Below are 12,321 nucleotides of genomic sequence, written 5' to 3' on the forward strand. Positions count from 1 at the left end.
GGGAAAGTGGGTTCGGCGAGTGTAGTGGGGCGGGGCGCTCCTGGGTCCCCGATGCGGCCCTGGGCTGAGCCCTCAGTATTTTCCTTATATGATCAGGCCCCATCGTGGGCGGCGCAGCTTACCTGGAGCCTGAGAGGATTATGAAAACGTGGCAGGCGAAGTGGGGCCAGGGGACCCGGCGCGGGGAAAAGGGGGATGAGGGGCTGCGGGGAGGCTAGGCTGGAGGGGGGCTTAGGGATCCTCTGCCGCTGTACTGTGAGCCCTGGCCGATGATGACATGACCACTGCGCAATCTGAGTTCTGGGAACCAGGTGATGGAGTGTGTTCTGAGAACAGACTGAGGCCGGGCGATCAGGAGCCTGGGCAGAGGACAGGCTGAGAGCTTCTTAGAGCCAGGGCTTGGGTCGAGTGAGTGGCAACAGGTCACGACTGCCTGCCCTAGAATTGTACTTTTCAAACGTTTTGGTGGCCCTGTTGTAATGATGGCTCTTCTGTTTTTTTTAATCCTTTTTTTTTTTTTTTAATGATGAAACTTTCTAACAGAAAAGTGAAAAGGCCATCAAACTAGCTTATTTTTTAAAAAATACACTTACATACACTTCAGAGTTGGATATTTATACAGTTCTTTTAAAAATTTCCATGCATCCAAACTTCCAAATCACAAGTTTTGTATTTTCAAAAGATACACCCTTGTACACTCTATTCAGTTTGCCTTCCACCTATTTAAGAAAGGCTAAGTATCACAATTTCCCATTTATTCTGCAAATCACCATCAGCAGGTACTTCCAAATTGTACTGTTTTCTCTGATTAGAAATGTTACTAATGAGTAGATCCTAAAACCATTAAGTGAAAAGTTAACATATGAAAATACGTAAGATATTTACAAAGTCTCAGTTTCGGAAGAGGAGCTGTCACAATGGAGAAATTTTGTGGTTATTGCCTTAACCAAATGATAAGTTTGACCTCACCAAAAACGGGACAAACTGACACTCATCCTCTTGCTGAATAGAGGACTTACCTCCCTCATGTAGGATTCCTTCCCCTCATAGCCTGAATCTAATCATAAGACAAATCCAAATTGAGGGACATTCTGCAAAACAATTGACTGACCTGAATTCTTCAAAAATGTCAATGTGGTGAAAAGCAGAAAAGGCTGGGAATGGTATTCCATTTAAGGAGACTAGAAATGTGGATTAAAGGAGACAATAATGTGGGATCATTAACTGGAATCTGGATTTAAAAGCTCTAAAGAAGTGCTGGGATGTGGGTCAGAGGTAAAGTGCTTGCCTGGCATGTATGAGGCTCTGGGTTCAAATCCCCCAGGACCGAAAAAAAAAAAAAAAAAAAAAGGATGGAATGAAGAGAATTAGGAAAACAAATATGTCATTGATGAGAGAGTAGTACTGACTTTAATTTTCCTGATTATGATAATTATGATCAGTAACAGGGCGTTAGGATTTGACCTTTGGCTAGATGATTTGGGGAGGGTCCAAGGAAGCATGAGTTCTCTCTGGATTGGGTGCTGTCAGGGAGTAGGGACAAGTCTTTGATTGGGCATCTTAACATATAGTCATGTTTCACTTAATGGTGGGGGCATGGCCTGTATCTTCATTGTGTGTGAATATCACAGAAATGTATTTATACAAACTAAGATGGCTATGACTGGGTGATATAATCTTGTGGGACCACTGTTTTACATGCAGTCCATTCTTATGTGACTGTAATCTTAGAGGATCCGCTATACTACAAAATCAACTAGAAAACAGATTTTTGGATGTCTTGGGGTTGGAAGCTCTGTATTCTATTCCACTTTCTACCTCTATTCAAGGTCCTGGATTTGATTCCTAGCACTGGGTTAGAGGAGGGGTTGGAGTTAGGCTGAAACCACACCTGGTGAAGAAGTTGCAGTTCCTCAGAGTAGCTGGTAGAGAGGATGTTTGGTATTTTGGTGTTGCATGGTTTATACACAGCAATCTTGTTTTTGTGCTTAGAATTCTGGTCTTGTCTCACGTGGTCATAGTCACAACTGATATTGGTACTTTATAAAATTATTCATGTGCAGAAGAATGTGGCCTAGCTCCAGCAACCAGTTCCTGGATGTGAAATTTCTCTCTTCAGTTTTCCTGATGAGGTGTTAAAGACAGTCCTAGACCTGAGTCTGAGGTGAAGGCTTTCCTGAAGGGAAGGTATCTGATCAGACATCAGAAAAGGGAATCCATCCTTGGGTTGGAAATTGGGCTCAGAGGCAACGTCACTAAACAGTACATTGTGAACGTTACTTCCCCATACCCATGATAAAACCCAGGGCTTTGAGGAGCTAAGCATACAACCACTGAGCTAGGCATTGAGATTGAGGGGACAATTGATATGGTGATATGGAGTCTTTATCTGTGCAGATGATTTATTTCTCCATTTTGTTATTTTTCACTCAAATTCTTCCATACAGGTTCTGTAAACATTTTCCCATTGATTTTTAATGCCATCTCTACCATATGCTGTGTTACATATACAATTGGTTTTATCTCCAGGCTCTGTTTCATTGATCTGCTGAGTCTTCCCACACCCAACTGCCTTAAATTCTATAGTTTCAAGGTTATTTCTCAGTAAACCTTATCTTAAAAGGAATTCTCCAACACCCCAGACCTTTGGACTACAGTGTGCCAACCCCTGGTTTAAACAATCCTGATACATTTGAGGATAAGCCCCAGAATGAAGTTTAACATTAAAAACAAACTTTTAGCCAACGTGTAGCTGAAGTTTTAAATTTTGTTTAGATTTGGCACTTTTATTCAAAAGTATTTCCACAAATTTTTATGCACAGCTGAATATTAACAGTGACTATTACAAGCATTTTTTTCTATAAACAAAGGTGTAATTTACAGATTTGTCCAAAATGGAAAAATATTTTTATCAGTAGCATTTCTGTAACGTTAGATTTACCCCTGGATATGGTGTGGACTCCTTCAGAGAGGAAGTCTTTCATCTAACAGTTGATGGCAAAATGTTAAATCCAAGTCTGGATTATTCTGTTAGTGTCACTTTAAAAAGTAGCTTAATTTTATGATTCCTTTAATAGAATTAGAAATTTTTTCAGGGAAAAACAATATCTAATTACCTTTATAAGAAAAACCCAGTCCTGTATTAGTTAGTGGCATTCACCTCTAATTTTCTACACTCCCTAATGTTCTAATTATGGCACCAATGTGTACAAAAATTAGAGTTGACTCATGCAGCAAATTAATTTTAGAAACTGACTGCAAATATTCTGTGAGGAGAAATGGCAGGGTCCTGCCCCATGTAGTCACATTTCAGGAACCAGTCACATAGGCATTATACTAATGCTTCAATATAGGATATACTGTCCCTGCCTTAGGACTGGGGAAAGGGTCTAAAAACAACAAGTAAATGGGTTCTAATGTTTTTTGCTACTACAATCTTAGTGCCTTCATTAAGGGTCTAATAATTGATGACTTGATGGTAGAATTTTGTTCTAAATTTTCCAAGTTCCTGGCTTTTTAACAAAATCCTTAAAATTTAGTACTAGGAAAAAAATAAAGGGAAGAAACTCCTATGGCATGCTCCATGGAAAGCGGGCAGGGGAAAATCTACCTTTGGGTCTAATCTGCTTCCCAGGTGAGCCTAAAGGACCATCAGTCCGAACACAGCTAATTGGCACAAGGGGAATGCACATAGAAATGTGCTTGTCAGCTTCAGCAACAGTTCAGGTGTAAATACACCCATTATTATAGGTAAACAGGTCCCATGTAATACTTAAAAGTTGCTTGCTATAAATATTTGATTCTTCAGTAACCTTTAAAATGCTTGTTTCAAAAGACAAAAGTCCACTATGATGTTACACTGAACTTTGAAATTCCACAACACTTATTTCAGAGAAACAATTGGTAAATCAGTTGTCTCAGTAAAGGCACAGAAAAAAGTTGTCAAATTTTAAACATTGGAAAGCAAAGATTTTTAGTGAATTCAAACCTTCATGTTGAATTACTTAAATCATTACTGATTTCATGAAATTGGGAAGTGAGGTGTACTGACTTTAAAAATTGCAGAGGATAAAAAGTCAACAAAAGGTTAAACGTTGCCTATTTCAGCCTCCAAGTATGAGGTTAAATTGGGCAGATGTAAACATTATGCAACCAATTACTGTGTTAGTCATCTGTAAATTAGAGTTCCAATGGAATGCCCTTGTCTTTTGGAAAAGGCTAAGAAGAGGGCAATTCATAAGCTTCCCTTTTCCCCATTTATTCTAAGTGCCACACTTTTATTCAGCAAGCCCTTGGCCTCTAGTGATGAATCAGTGACAGCACAGTAGCAACCCAGAGAGATGGAGGGGATGATCTTTTATATTATAAGGACAGTAAGCCATTATATTTGTGAAGTCGCTGCTTGTTAAAGTTGGCATCTTGATAATATCAAGGCATTTTCGGTTATCTTGAAGGTTAGGGACAGTCTATGTGAGACTTAGTTTCAAACTAAAGTGCACTGGAAAGCAAATTATATTTCACAAAAGACTTTAAAGCAGAGGTAGCCACAAACCCAGTTGCTTTAGACTGATTTTCCAAAGTCAGTGTGTGGATTGAAAGGTGTCAGGGATGTCAGCGACTGTGAAACTGTAACGGAGGAGGGAAGACAATACCCTGCAGATACCCAAGAGCCACCAGGATGTTTAATTTGGACAGAGGCAAAGATACTGATGACAGTGCCTTTGGACACGACTGTCAGCAGCTTTCACCAGGTGCTATGCCTTGTTCTGGCCCCAGCAGGTGAGGAGGAAGACAGGACACTGAGCTCTATGGGCATAGGACAGAGGACTTTTTGGCTTGGGATGTGCTGTGCTCCCAAGAGTCTTTTAAGTTGGGTGGCCGAGTACAAGATGGGGTGGAGAGTATTCTACTTCCAACATGTAGAGAAATAATGTAATATGGAAACAGTTCTTGTATGATTTGCAAACCATCTGCTCCTGATGTAGGAACAGTGAACTATTAATAATAAATATGGAAAAGATAGTAAAAATATGGGTAGAGAGAATATGTAGGATTTTCTATTAAATGCTTTTGAAGAGTCCAGAACACAAAACTGTCAAAAAAAAAAAAAAATCTAACAGCAGACATTAAATCTATTATATGATATTACTGAGTACTCTTGCTAAATATTTATTTCATGGCAGAGATATTTACAATGATTTTTTTATGTGGCAAATATGAAAAACATTGAAAATAAGCTTTAAAAGGAGAAGTTGGCCTAAGCCATGTTCTCTCTCAAAAACCAAAACAACCCAAATATCCCCCCCCCACAAAAAAACCCAAAAAACCCACAAGGCTTTGGATAATAACTTAATGATCATGTGTTTTTTTTTTTTTTAGTTTTCTCAATTAGATTCTCAAACTGAAGTCTGTTTTCCTTCCTCTCTTGGGTGTCTGGGATAAGTAGTATTTTATGTGATGCTCTTATTGGAGGTTTAATGGCATTATGGGATTAAAATTTTTCACACTGAGTTTTTACATTTGTTAATAAAGCAAGATTTGTTATTCTAATAGCTTATATACATTTTTTTTGTGGAAGTTTTGTTGGACTTAGTGCAGACTAGCGTCTCAAACAGTATTTTTCTATCTTTCTCACATTTGACATCTGGGACAGCAGCATTTTTACCCTAACTCTTCAAAAACCCAGGACTACCCAAAAGCCCTAAGCATATCAGAGACTGGGTGTCTCAGTTTTGCTTCAGAAACTAATATGCAAAATGCTTGGTCTGCAGGTCAATTACACCATTGTCTGATTCACAGCTTCTCAGAGGACCAGGTTCATTATTTTTATTTTTAAAACATTTCACCACAAAGCTCACCCACACCTATGGTTTGTCAACCTGAGGAAATGTCAGTCAATTCCATTTTCATGATTACAAATAAGGTTAAGTCCTCTGCAGGCAATTTGTTACATATTTTTAATGTTATCTCAATTTGGACATTCTCCAGTTATGAGCAAAGGTCAGAACTGGGCAGCTTCCACTTTATAGAACTGGCACCTTTTAGATCGCCAAAGGGATGGCTTGGTAGCTGTAGAGGATGATTTTTTTAAAAAACTGAAATCAAACCTTTAAAAATATCTTCCATATTTCAAGTGTTTTTATTCTGAGCAGTAGGTACCAAAAATAATGAGATGTGTCTTATTCTGTTTAGTTCAACACTCTCCACAGGCTCTTCATCTCCAATTTGATCCATTTTTACCAGATTCATAGATCCTCAAGGTCATTTTACTGCACATGCTTTCTTCTTGCTCTCACTGGGTATCAAGCTGATTGGGGAAACACACATCTTCAGACTTCATTGAGGAACTCCAGGCTGAGACACGCAGGAATGTGGATTGAGTCCATGGTCAGGGAAGATGGATTAAATGGAAACAGAACAGGAAACATGTGTTTGGAGTCTAGCAACAGTTGCTGAGGGTCATTCCGATCTTGGAGTTGTGCCTATGGGGAAGAATGAGGCCACATAAAAACTTACATTTCAAATAGTCAATTTAAGTGGATTCATAAAAGTGACTAGCATGGGAATATTTCTGAGATCATTAGGGAGACTGTCAGAATCAGGATAATGTTGTCTCCCTATCCGTGAGATATTTAGTGGGGAGAGAAGCCCTGATTTAAGCCTGCTGGAGATCAGATAATTAAGCATTCTCCCTTCTAGCATAATTTAAAAAATTTCCATCCAAGGGAGCAGGTAAAAATAGATCTCAGGTACAAATCATGTAGAGGCACTGTAGTAGAGTGGTGTGGACACAGGTTCTAGAAACGGATAGTTTGAGCATCACCCTGGGCAAATTCCTGAACCTTTTCTCTACCAGTTTCCTCACCCACAGACTGGAACAGGGAAGAGTAACAGGACATAAATTAGCAGAGGATGAAGTCTAGGGTTTGGTCCCTTCTCTTGGGTACCTATGCAAGTTGGAAGGAGTGATTGTTATTTCTCTGTATTAGACATATCAATAGGCTTTATTATTTAGAGGACTTGAAAAAATTGTAAAGGATTTAGAGTATAAGAAAGACAAAAGGAACAGTTAAATATTTTCTATATTATTACAATTTAATGGCAAAGAATATGTATACATTTAGTTAAAAATTATCAAGGCAAATCAGTTCACAAAATTCTCGTGTAAATTTTTTGGTGAGTTTAACATCCCTCTCAAATTTAAATTAAAAAAAATTTAAATTACTTTAACTGACATGTAGAAGTTGTGCATGTTTATGGGGTACCACATGTTTCAATACATTCGTATACTCTAATGTTTTTAAAGGTCAGCACATACTGCACAAAAGCCTATACTATACTGGCCAAAAAAATGACAGGATTTCCCGATATTGAAATTGATTACTGAGTAAGATGCAGGACCTGACTAAGTGTACTTAGAGTTATATTTACAAACTAAAAGGTTACTATCTGACACTCGACCTCCATGACAGGTTTTCTTGTCCTTAATTCATTAAACCTGCGGTTTGATTTAGCATATGTTCTTTGACCTTTGGCCTGAATTCCCTTCTTGTAAATAGTGCTATTGCCAATTTATAATCAGTTATACTTCCTCTGGATTATTTCAGAAGTTAAGGAAGGCTTACAAACTTGTACCTTTGCTGGGTCATTTATCACCCCTTCATAAAAATCAGCAGTGGGGTCTGGGGCAGGGTCTCAGGCTTCTCTTCTGTCATCTAACTCTGGCTCCCCTTTTGGCAGCTGGCTATTTGCTATCCTAACGGCATCCTTTCCATTGGTACCTCCCCTGCCCTTGGATGGCCTGCGTTGGTGTGAGGGCCTGTTTTCCTTTACTGGCTGCATCTTTAATAATTCTGTCATTTCTCCATCGCTCATAAGATAACAGCCAACCTTCAGTGTGACTTGGCATTGCTTCCTTGACCTTTGGCCTCTATTCTCTGGACACCAGGCTGAAATGCATGTATTCTTTGCCACAGCACTTTTCAGACCCACCGTGATCTTTCTAAATCTCTGGATCTCTACAATGAAACACAGTATAGGCTCTGAATAGAATCTTGAGTGTTTCAGAGGAAAGCTTCTTCTACAAAAGCCTTGCTTTCTCAAGGTTCTTCAACTTCCTCCCTGCTTCCTCCTCCTGCAATTGCTTTTCCCACCGCTGTCTTTTTTTAAATCCTCATTTCATGTTGGCATCACTTCACTGGCTAATGGATCTCCCCAGGGTCCCCCCCCCATGTGCAACCACAGGACAAATGTGCCCTGTTGCTCTGAGTTATCCCCATACTGTCAGTCACCGCCACACACACAAGCCAGGCGCTCAGTCAAGATCGCCAAGGGCTCAGCACAAGGAGGGTCATCTTTAAGTAGAAAATACTCATCTTAAGGAAGATTTCAAAAATAATTTGCCTAAAATGTTTTCTTCCATGCATATTCTTTAAGGGCAAATATGAGTCTTAGAGACAAGACTTATGAGTTTAAATGGTGTCTTTAAGAATATTTCTTAGTTCCATTTGTGGGTAGAGTTGATTCTCTGCTTCTGTTAATTCCATTTGGTGCCTTAGTTTAGTAATATGCTACTAGGAAATGAAATACTTAATCTAAGACATGAGCAGCAGAGACAATAACTGTTCAGTCTTGTGTATATAGTTAATAAGTTATTCACAGGTGTTAGGGTTCATGTTTATTTAAATGGAAAGCCTAGGAATGAAAGGTCTTCTAGTAGTTTATTAATAAGGAAAAGTAAGGGTAAAACCTAGAGGACTGGGGTTGTAACTCAGTGGTAGAGTGCTTGCCTAGCACATGTGAGGCACTGGATTCAATCCTCAGCACCACATTTAAAAGGTATTGTGTCCATCTACAACTAAGGATATTGGGAAAAAAAAAAAAAAAACCCTAAAAGTTCACTTCCCTAGTTTTAGATGAGGACTTTATAAAACTCATTAGTATTTTAAAACTTACTTGGATTGTTCGTATAAAGGACACTGTTACCCGCTCTTCAAATTCATTCAGGGGTGTATAAAGGTTTAAAATTTTGACAATCTGTTGGAATGAAAACAAGTATATTAGCACAGAGCTAAAAGAACACAAGACAATCTTAAAGACCATATGACACCAGTATAAGAGTGCAATCTTTAGACAGGACTTACAACATTGAAGGAGCTGTCGGACTGACAGTTACATTAGGAATTCACACTCATGGCTGCGCCTGGCAGATCTGAGCTTTTTCCCTTATCCACATCCCCTCCATTCCCACCAGCCCCTTCCCTGTCCTTGGTGGTTTACAGACAATGAGGAATTTAGAAAAGTGTTGCCTGAAATCCTCAGCCTCTTATCTACCAGTAAAGAAAAGGTTTCTTTCAAAGAATACTGGGGGTCTTACCTTAGATGAGAAAGGTCTTAACACCCAAATTCCCTTCTTCCTCCCTACCCCATGAAAAATGAAATGTAAAAATTTGTAAATGAGATTTTCTGCTTATTTGAAAGGGACATCTTTAGTCTGCTGACTGATTGGTGAAAGTAGCCCACCCAACTAAAATGCCAATTAAAAGGGGGTAAAGTTGGAAAGCTTTCAGTACATTTGCAGAAGGAAACAGTGTTCTTAAGAGTTCAATAGTTCAGGGTTGGGGTTGTAGCTCAGTAGTAGAGCACCTGCCTAGCACATGTGTGCCACTGGGTTTGATCCTCAGCACACATAAAAATAAAAAATAAAGGTATTGTGTCCATCTATAACTAAAAAAAAAAAAATTTTTTTTTTTTTTTTTTAACAAGAGTTCAATAGTTCATTTATTATTAGTTAGTGGAGGAGTTAAGTAGAGGTATGTTTACTTTTTTACACAAAGTTTGGAACTTGCTGTTTTAGGTGTTGGTCAGGAAGAAAATGCATTGAATTGAGAAAGACTCATTTCCTTGTGCCAGTCTCTGTGGCCCATTTCCAAATAAGCATACCCAGGATGGAGGATGGGGTCCAGCTGCCTGTGGATCTGCCTTTTTTAGACCTGTAATATGTCTGCAACTGAGTTGCAATATAAATACAATTTTGGAAGGTGAAAAAGGAAAGTGACATTTAAATACCTCTTGGTTCTTATGACATTCATTTAAAACAATGTAAATGGAGTCTTAACTGAAAATGTAACCATATTGAAATAATTGGAAAGAAAGCAGATGCCTGAGGTTCATAAGTTCAGAAAAATTTTAAATTTCTAGGTAAGAAACAATTCAGAATTCACTAAAGTAAGTAGTAGCTGGGTGCAGTGGCACACACCTGTAATCCTAGCTACTCCAGACAGATGAGGGAGGATTCCAAGTTCAAGTTCAACTGGGGCAACTTAGCCAGACCCTTTCTCAAAATTACAGTGTTGGGGTACAGCTCAGTGGCAGAGTGCTTGTGTAGCATGTGCAAGGTCATGGGGTCAATTCCTAGTATAGGAGGAGTTGCAGCACGGAGAGACCTTTTTTCCTTTTTTTTTTTTTTTTTTTATTGGGGATTGAACACAGAGGCACTTTACCACTGGGTTACATCACCAGGATTTTTTAGTTTCTGAGACAGGGTCTTGCTAAACTGTTCAAGCTGTCCTCAGACTTGTGATCTTTCTGTGTCAACCTCCCAAATCACGGGGATTATAGATGTGCACCATGTGCCCAGACACTGCCTTACATTCTAAGTGAGCAAGACAGGTCAGCGGCTGCTACCAGCAACAGCAGCTGTGGCATCTTGTTTGACAGTCCAAAGTGGTCTCTGGTTCATCAGCCACACCTACTCTGTCAGCTGCAAGTTCAGCACTATATCAGGAGGGCTACATAAAGGCGAGGAGTGCAACACAGAATGAACACACACACACACACACACACACACACACACACACACACACACACACACACATACACTGGCAAGAACAGATTGAGAAGCAGGACTTGCCCGGAGCGCCTTAATAGAGGGCTAGAACAACCATACCTGCTGGGTGCTGAGGGAGGTACACAGAGAACAGATGGCTTCGGCATCCTCACGGGTTTTCTTCTTTAACTGCAGGAGCTGGGCTGCCTGGATCAGAGGTTCCATGGTCTGGGCTGCTCCACTCTGGTGAAGGTTCCTTCCCCGAAGCCACTCTTCCAGTTGACTTATATTGTACCTTAGCCACAGGTAAAAAGTGAGCGGTTAAGCCCCAATCCATTGGTTGAAGGCACTGCTGTGTTTTGAGGCTAGCTGCAACCAGTGTCATCGTCTCCACCTCAACTACCTCACAGGTTACAAGCTGGAAAGGTAGCTATTTGTTGAATGAAGAACGAATAAATGAATGAATGGGACTTAAACACAACTACAGATGAAATGCCCATGTGTCTTTATAAAGCAGTGGAGGAGAAAATATTAAATGTATTGAACTGAAACAATGTATATTTAACATTTACAAACATATTTGCAGTCTTTTTAAGTCTTCATGCCTCCTAACTCACTGATTTCTCTTACCTGGTCACATTGTATTTAGTGTTGTATGTAAAAGTCCTGCAGCTTTGAACTAATGTTTACCACGTGTCATCATAGTGTTCAATGAATTTCATCATCCAATAAAAAGAATGTGAGTTTGAATCATATGCTGTGACAAGCGCTATTGGATTTGGACTTCACCTTTAGAGACAAGCACATTGTGCTCTGGGTCCAGCTAGTGGTGGGAGTCCGTTCTCTCCCCATGTTGGGCAGGAGCCTGTCTCACCTGAGTTGCATGCCTGTGCTCCACGAGCAGACGTCCTTCCGCAGGAGCAGGTTGTTAAGAGTCACCGCAGTGATCATGTAGAAGAGCTGCTTGAACACCTGCAGGATGATCTCAGGGTCCAGGCCTTGGTCGCACATGACTGTGTGAAAGCAATTCATCTGGCGGATGATGGCTTCCAGGCAGTAGGAGTTATCCCCGTCCGCCATGCTGGAGGAGCGCTTCCGGTAGCCCATTGGCTTCACACCAGACAGACCCTGAATGCTCTCATTTTCTAACATGGCAGAAACTGAAAGAACAACATGGTGAGAGAAGCTAACAAACAAGCTCTGGTACTGATCACTCGACAGCACACTCTGCTTTAGCAGTGATCCCATCTAGGAGCGTACAATGCTGATGTGCCCAGGAACTTACAACTTTTGGCAAAGCATTTCTAATGTGTTGGTCCATATGGAATAAAATATCTAAGGACCAAATTTTTGTTACAATTAGCAGTGGAAAAAAGATAATGCACATGTGCTAGCTTGATTCTGTATTGCCTGTGCCCAGTACAAAATTTGAGAACTGAACAATGTGGGTGTAGTCCTGACCCAACCACTGTGTCAATGTTAGGTTAGTTACT

General features: G+C 39.9%; 1 protein-coding gene and 2 non-coding genes across 6 annotated transcripts in view; 2 read left to right on the top strand and 1 right to left on the bottom strand.

Moving 5' to 3' along the window:
• Positions 1-37: 37 nt before the first annotated feature.
• LOC124965923 (small Cajal body-specific RNA 17) lies at positions 38-181 on the top strand. The gene has a single exon (XR_007105302.1). It is a non-coding gene; the product is annotated as a small Cajal body-specific RNA 17 (non-coding RNA).
• Positions 182-263: 82 nt separating this feature from the next.
• On the top strand, positions 264-346 carry LOC124965915 (small Cajal body-specific RNA 18). The gene has a single exon (XR_007105294.1). It is a non-coding gene; the product is annotated as a small Cajal body-specific RNA 18 (non-coding RNA).
• A 2,080-nt stretch (positions 347-2,426) lies between these two features.
• Myo5b (myosin VB) overlaps positions 2,427-12,321 on the bottom strand; it is a 323,115-nt gene continuing 313,220 nt past the window's right edge. For 3 of the 4 annotated variants that reach the window (XM_047526329.1, XM_047526330.1, XM_047526332.1), the window contains 4 exons: positions 11,703-11,988; positions 10,949-11,123; positions 8,956-9,036; positions 2,428-6,482 (listed from right to left, as the gene is read on the bottom strand). In XM_047526329.1, coding sequence (XP_047382285.1) covers positions 6,330-6,482; positions 8,956-9,036; positions 10,949-11,123; positions 11,703-11,988 — 695 coding nt within the window. In that variant the 3' untranslated portion in view covers positions 2,428-6,329. Of the gene's footprint in view, positions 6,483-8,955; positions 9,037-10,948; positions 11,124-11,702; positions 11,989-12,321 lie in introns of all 4 variants that reach the window. The other variant, XM_047526328.1, reaches the window with a different exon arrangement.

Source organism: Sciurus carolinensis, chromosome 15, assembly GCF_902686445.1.
Source record: "Sciurus carolinensis chromosome 15, mSciCar1.2, whole genome shotgun sequence".
In the NCBI taxonomy this organism is placed as follows: domain Eukaryota; kingdom Metazoa; phylum Chordata; class Mammalia; order Rodentia; family Sciuridae; genus Sciurus; species Sciurus carolinensis.